The following is a 6000-nucleotide window of genomic DNA, read 5'->3' on the forward strand; positions in this document are numbered from 1 at the left end:
AGCACTTAGCAGCTACAGAGATCAGAACAAACACAGAGCTAAACCAGAAGGAACAATGGGCTTAGATTCAGTTGGAGGTTTACTCGCTTAGAATATATATTTATAACATTTATATTTATTTATTTATATAGTATATACAGAAAGCTCTTTTATGAACTACAAATCCAGTAACAGGCTCTGGCTGATTTTATAAAAGTGGAAAAGTACTGGTGTTACTGGATAATTTAATTAAGCACTGAATGTTGTCCCAGTTTATTCTTCCACTACATTTCATAAGGGAATTTACTTATTAGTTTGACAGCTGTGGTTGCCAGCTGCTGTTAACACTGTACATCAGTGAAACATGATTTCATAACAATCTGAGAAAGGAAGAAGCCAAAGACGGACACGTTTAATCATCGGTTCTGTAAATCTTAGCCAACTGGCTCGTTTTAAACATCAGCCGATTAAAAAACTCAAAGCCAGAGAGAAGCGTCTACCTGGTGGAGATTTAATGTCGTGCCTGCGTTTGTTTGGGACTTGCAGCCCTCAGAGCGGAGCCCGGGGCCTGAAGCCGGGTCACCACACCGGGCTGTTGGGTCAGGGAGAGCTCGGCCGTCTGGGACGTCGCAGAGCCAGCACAGACATGGAGACGGTGAGTCCGATAGTAGTCTGTGATTCTCCATCTTCAGTCTTTGTGGGGTTTTTTTCTCTCACAGGAATGTGTTTGTTGTAGATGTTTATTTATAGCTACAAAATTCTGACGTGAATTTTTGAAGAGCGTTTGTTGCCTGTTCAGTTGTGTGTGGTCTTTAAACATCTCTCACTGGCTGCAGTTTGACTTCTTACCTTTTTTATTGTTCTTATTGAAATCTAGCAGCAGCGGTTTATTTTGAAAGTTTAGCTGGAGCCTGGTTAGCAGGGATACCACGTCATGTCATGTACTTTATATGAAACCTGTGTATTAATGTTTGTTTTTTTAATAAAAAATACAATAAATGCTCTTAAAACCTGAGTGTTTTTGCCTTAGATGCCTTAGATACAAATAGGCTGCATTAACACTCAGGAAGTGCCAGTGATATTTTAGATCCTTTCTTGCATTCAGTCTGTGGTTTTGAAGTGGAAAACCTTAAGTAAAAACGAGGAAGCTGGAGGGGAAGGACTGTAAGAGGAGAAAGACGGAGGGACGGGGAAGAAAGGCGTCTGGCAGACAGAGCAGAAACATTCAGAGAGGATGAGGGAATGAAGAGCGAGTCGCATAGACCGAGAGTTGGAGAGAGGGATGATTGAAGATAGGGCTGCTGGGTTTTGGTGGTAATGGGATCTTGGCTGGCGGTGGTGTGGTTAATAACGCGGCTGTTTTTCTTCTTAAGAGCTCCACTTCAAACTCTGGCTTCGGCTGCTGCTCCCACTTAGACGAAGTGTGAAGCAGAGACTCGGCTTTGATAACGAAGCAGATTAATGTTTTAATAACCAGGATTCAGCCTTTATGCCTGGTACTTGTTAATTCCCAGCACCTGCAACCACACCTTTCTGTTTCTGCTCTTTATTTCTTGTTGCATAATATTTGGTTTCACGTCACAAACATGTTTATTGTGAGTCGCTCCGTCCGGTCCAGTGTGTGTTTGATGTTTGTCTCAAGATTTTACTGTCAGACTTCAAACTCAGCAGTGAGGTTTCATCTGAGTTTTTGTGGAGTAAAATAAAATCCATCTGAGGCTCATATTCCCTTTGTGTTTCCAGGAACATATTCCAGGTTCACCAGGAGACCGGGATCAGGGTGGTAGCCATGGCAACCAGTCCAGCCCACATCACCAAGGCCTCTTCAGTCATCTTCCTCTTCATTCCCAACTCCAGGTAATTATTTCTTTTCTTTTTTTTTCTTTATTTAATTGCAAATTTACTTTATATATTTTTAATATGGTAAAGTTTCTGCGTATTACACATATTTTGATTTGGCTTTTATACTAAAAGAGACATAAAGACGCATTAGTTAGTAGAAGTATATTTAATTTGAACTACGTTTAAAATTAATTTAAGTTGGTTCATTTCTTTAAAACACCTCATAAATACGGAGCTTCACTTTTTAAATGTTGGCTCATTTCCTGAAACAGCTGGTCACTACAGTTTTTAGCAGATGTGACGTAAACAGGAGTGAATGGTGCATTTTTAGGGACTATTTTAAGTGGCGGATTAACACACACTGGGTGCTCTAAGGAGCATGTGGGGCAGCAGAGGCCTTTAAAATGTGACTCTTCATTCCAGGTGCGTTCACCCTACCCAATGATCCCCATTGGAGGGATCCAGATGGTACACTCCGTTCCCATCTCCGTCACCACCCCTCTGGGTCAGCAGGGGGCGCAGCAGGCCGCGTCCCGCCTGACGCTGCAGAAAAGCACGTCGGAGGACTCCACCACCGGCGACGTCGCTTCCCCACATTTCTCCTCTTTCACGGAGAGGGGAGGGCAAGGTGGAGTAGGAGGAGACAGGGTGAGGGAGTCTTCCTCATCTCACATCACCTTGCAGGAGAATGAGGGAGGTGGAGTCAGGCAGGAGCAGGAGGAGAACATCCAGACCTGCACCAAGGCCATCGCCTCACTCTGCATTGACTCGAAGGACGCCATAGAAAGAGGAGAGGAGAAAGATGGCGGCAGAGCTTCTTCCTCTCCCTCCGTGTTGTCCCCTGACTCCCAACAACAGCGCTCGCCGCCATCTCCTCACCCTTCGCCATCTCCTCCTCAAGGTCCCGGGATTCAGCACTTTAGCAGCCTGGAGCTCAGGCCTCCCCACCCTTCGGTCCCTGCCTCCCCTCACTCGTCCTCCTCCTCCTCCTCCCCTCACCCTCCCAGCCCCAGATCTGACGCCCTCCAGCCTCCAGCAGCCTCCAAACCTCTCAGGCTGGAGCGAGGCAGGGAGGCAGAGACGTGCACAGACGTGTCGTAGTTCTGCAGCAGAAGAACAAGAGGTGGAGGCTTTTTTTTGTTTGTTTGTTGTTGGATAATAGGAAGGGACTAAGTGCAACAGAGAGAAGAAGAACTTTTGCACACTTTACACGCACACACACATTTCTTCTAATTCACACACTCTGTCTCTCATAGACACAAGCTCTTGTCAAAAAAGGACTAAGACTCAAGTGGACCTGTTTGTGCAGCTCGCCTGTTCTGACTGGGGCCTGCTATCAGACACCTTCTCATTTAAAGAGGATTTGCCTACAGTTACACACCAACACCTGACCAAAATCTGCTCAGCAACTAAAGGACTCTGGGTAAACGGTACGTCAAAAAATGCGAAACTAAAAAAAAAAAAAAATAATCGAACAGTTACGTGTGTGCCTTTTCTTTCATCTTTTGGTTGTTTTCTTTGCTTATATTCTTATAAGCAAACAAAGCAGGAAGGTAAATGTAAATACAATACTATCACGTTTTGCGTATCAGCTTTGTAATCAATTCAACCCCCCCCCCCCAAAAAAAAAGTCCTCCTGCCCCTTCTCTTCCTGTGTCTCTTCTTTTTTGTTTTGTTTTTTTGGACACCTTAAAAGTCTCGACAAGCGATGTGAAGTCATGGATATTACTATTATGTATGGTTGCACTAAAACATATTTTTATATGAGTGAAATTGAAAAATGGCTTTTTTGTGTACAGCAGCAATTCTATAATACTATTTATTATTGTTACCATGTTTCATAAATTGTACATTTTTTCTTAAATGTCGTGGATTCCTTTTTCTATGTAAAGCATGGGATTTTGCTATCGCTTACATTAGGGCAAGGATATGTACACTGTAATATGGCTTTATATGTTAGAAATATTTATATACGTCTAAGTAAGCCCCCTCTACTTGGAGGTATATACACATAGAAGTAAGATTTACCAGAATATTTACCCAGCATATGAATACATACAGTATATAGAATCTATCAACCTGTCTATCTATCTATCTATCTATCTATCTATCTATCTATCTGCACTTAACATTTAGAATGGCATTCACGTTATGGTAGTTTGGTAGTGTACATCTTCTCTGCTGCTCTTTTCCTGTCCCTGGTTGTGAGTTTTCTTTGTTTTTCGATTTGCTCTCAGCATTAAGTGAATGAACATGCCTCCTCTCACCCTGGCGTTCGACTCACCCGTTGGTTTTGAACCCCCCGTCTCCGACAGCCTCCTCTGTCCGAGGGGAACGATACACAAATCAAAGGTAGCTCCACTTTCTGTCAAATGACTTTTCTTGAAGGAATAAAGTTTTTTTTGTTGTTTTTTTTTTTTTTTTTTCCACTGGATACCTACACAGGGAAACATTCCAGTCCATGTAAATATTCAGCCAACCCTTTAAACAGACGTGAGGCTTTATTTGCATTCATTGGCGTTGTGGCCGTTTCAGTCGACCTAGATAGAAACTCTTAGTTAAGTGGTTTTATTTCTGGGGACACAAACAAACAAATGCACCTTATATTTCTTCTGTGAACGTCCCAGCACTCTGGTCATTTTTACAGCAAACGTTCACAGGAGAAGTGCTCTGTGCTCTAAACCCTCCAACTGTCTGGAACAATAATAATTCTATTATTAATAATAATAATAATGATGATGATGATGATGATGATGATAGTACTTGTATCAGTTGTGACACTGAGGCTTTCTGCGCTGCTTCGTTCGGCCCTTCTCTCATCCCTCCTCCTCTCTCGGACGTCCCTTTGTAGCTCAGCAATATTTAGCCAAAACTCTGCTCACCAGCAGGGAGTGTGTTTGTTGCAAGGCAACAATAGCGTGATTAAAAATCTTTAAATCAGGAGAAGAAGGGAACAGTTGGGGGTTGTGGTGATTTTTTTTTTTTCTTCTTTTATCTTTTTGACAGTTTTGGGTGGAGTTGGGCAGGCTCCAATGTGAGTGTGTACCTCCGTATTGTGTATCGGTGTGTATTCGACCAGTATATCCTCTTCTTATGTCTTTTTCAATTTTGATCCTCCCTCTCTGTTATGTACACTTATCATGACAACGATGATGTCTTTAAAAAAAAAAATCTCTTTCTCTCTTTCAAAGATATCAAAGCACAAGTCATTGTATAAAAAAATGACAACCATACAAAAAAAAAGACAAAAAAAGGTAAACGTGCATTTACAAGGGTAACGTTTGTGATGGTGTCCGTGGAATTAATACAAATATCATGTATGATCCCAGTTGCAATGAGGAATCGCAGTAGAAGTGGAAAAATGGATTGTTGTTTTCAAATAAATATGAATAGAATCACGTGTTCGTCTCTTCAGTGTTTCGTGTATGTGAGAGGGGAAAGTGAAGCCACGGGGGATTATCTGGCTCCGCTTCTGTTTTAACTCAAGTGTTTTGGGTCTTGTCCTCCCAGCAGCAGGACCAGATGAAGACAAATCAGAGAAAACAGAACCAGCACAAATATTTTCTGGTGTGCTAAGTATTCACAAATATCATTTGTAGTTTTCTACAGGTTTTTAAGGTAACATTGGAATTAAAATGTTGTGTAATGTTCTTATTGTTAGTATTAATCATTAATCATCAATCAGGAGACTTGTCAATAGATCTTTGGTGGAAAACAGAAATTGGATGTTATGTTACAGGTACAAGATACTGCCCAGTATTTACACTCTCATAGGAAACAACCAATAAACCGTCCAATCCAGGATGAAGGGGGAGGCGGGACATCCTTTCAGGAAGTGAAGAAGTCACCACATGGTCCATGCAGAAGGTAAGATCTTTTTTTTGGTTCCAATAATCGCTGATAACTTAGAAAATTAAAAAACACGTGCATGTGCATGAACATCTCAAAGAGCATTAACTTGTTGCTTGTAAGGGATTTTTTAGATTTTCTTGAGTTTGTGCACCTTTTCTAGACACTACCTGTCATAATATATAAGATAAGATCGATTCAGGATGGAAACTAACGTGACGTGATGGATATTCACGGACAATGGACATAAGATCTTTATTCCAGGGTCATTAGGGACGTGCTGTGGTGGCAGGAAGAGCTGTGACTGTGATGGGACTTTAAAAAAGAATA

The 6000-nt window shown here is 41.7% G+C and overlaps 1 protein-coding gene across 13 annotated transcripts in view; it reads left to right on the forward strand.

Moving 5' to 3' along the window:
- Positions 1–5219, forward strand: part of hivep2a (HIVEP zinc finger 2a) — an 81988-nt gene extending 76769 nt beyond the window's left edge. For 12 of the 13 annotated variants that reach the window (XM_026318016.1, XM_026318023.1, XM_026318026.2 and 9 more), the window contains 3 exons: positions 526–634; positions 1723–1836; positions 2245–5219. In XM_026318016.1, the coding sequence (XP_026173801.1) occupies positions 526–634; positions 1723–1836; positions 2245–2922 (901 nt within the window). In that variant the 3' untranslated portion in view covers positions 2923–5219. The remainder of the gene's footprint in view (positions 1–525; positions 635–1722; positions 1837–2244) is intronic. The other variant, XM_026318018.1, reaches the window with a different exon arrangement.
- Positions 5220–6000: the final 781 nt, after the last annotated feature.

Source organism: Mastacembelus armatus, chromosome 24, assembly GCF_900324485.2.
Source record: "Mastacembelus armatus chromosome 24, fMasArm1.2, whole genome shotgun sequence".
Taxonomy (NCBI): Eukaryota; Metazoa; Chordata; class Actinopteri; order Synbranchiformes; family Mastacembelidae; genus Mastacembelus; species Mastacembelus armatus.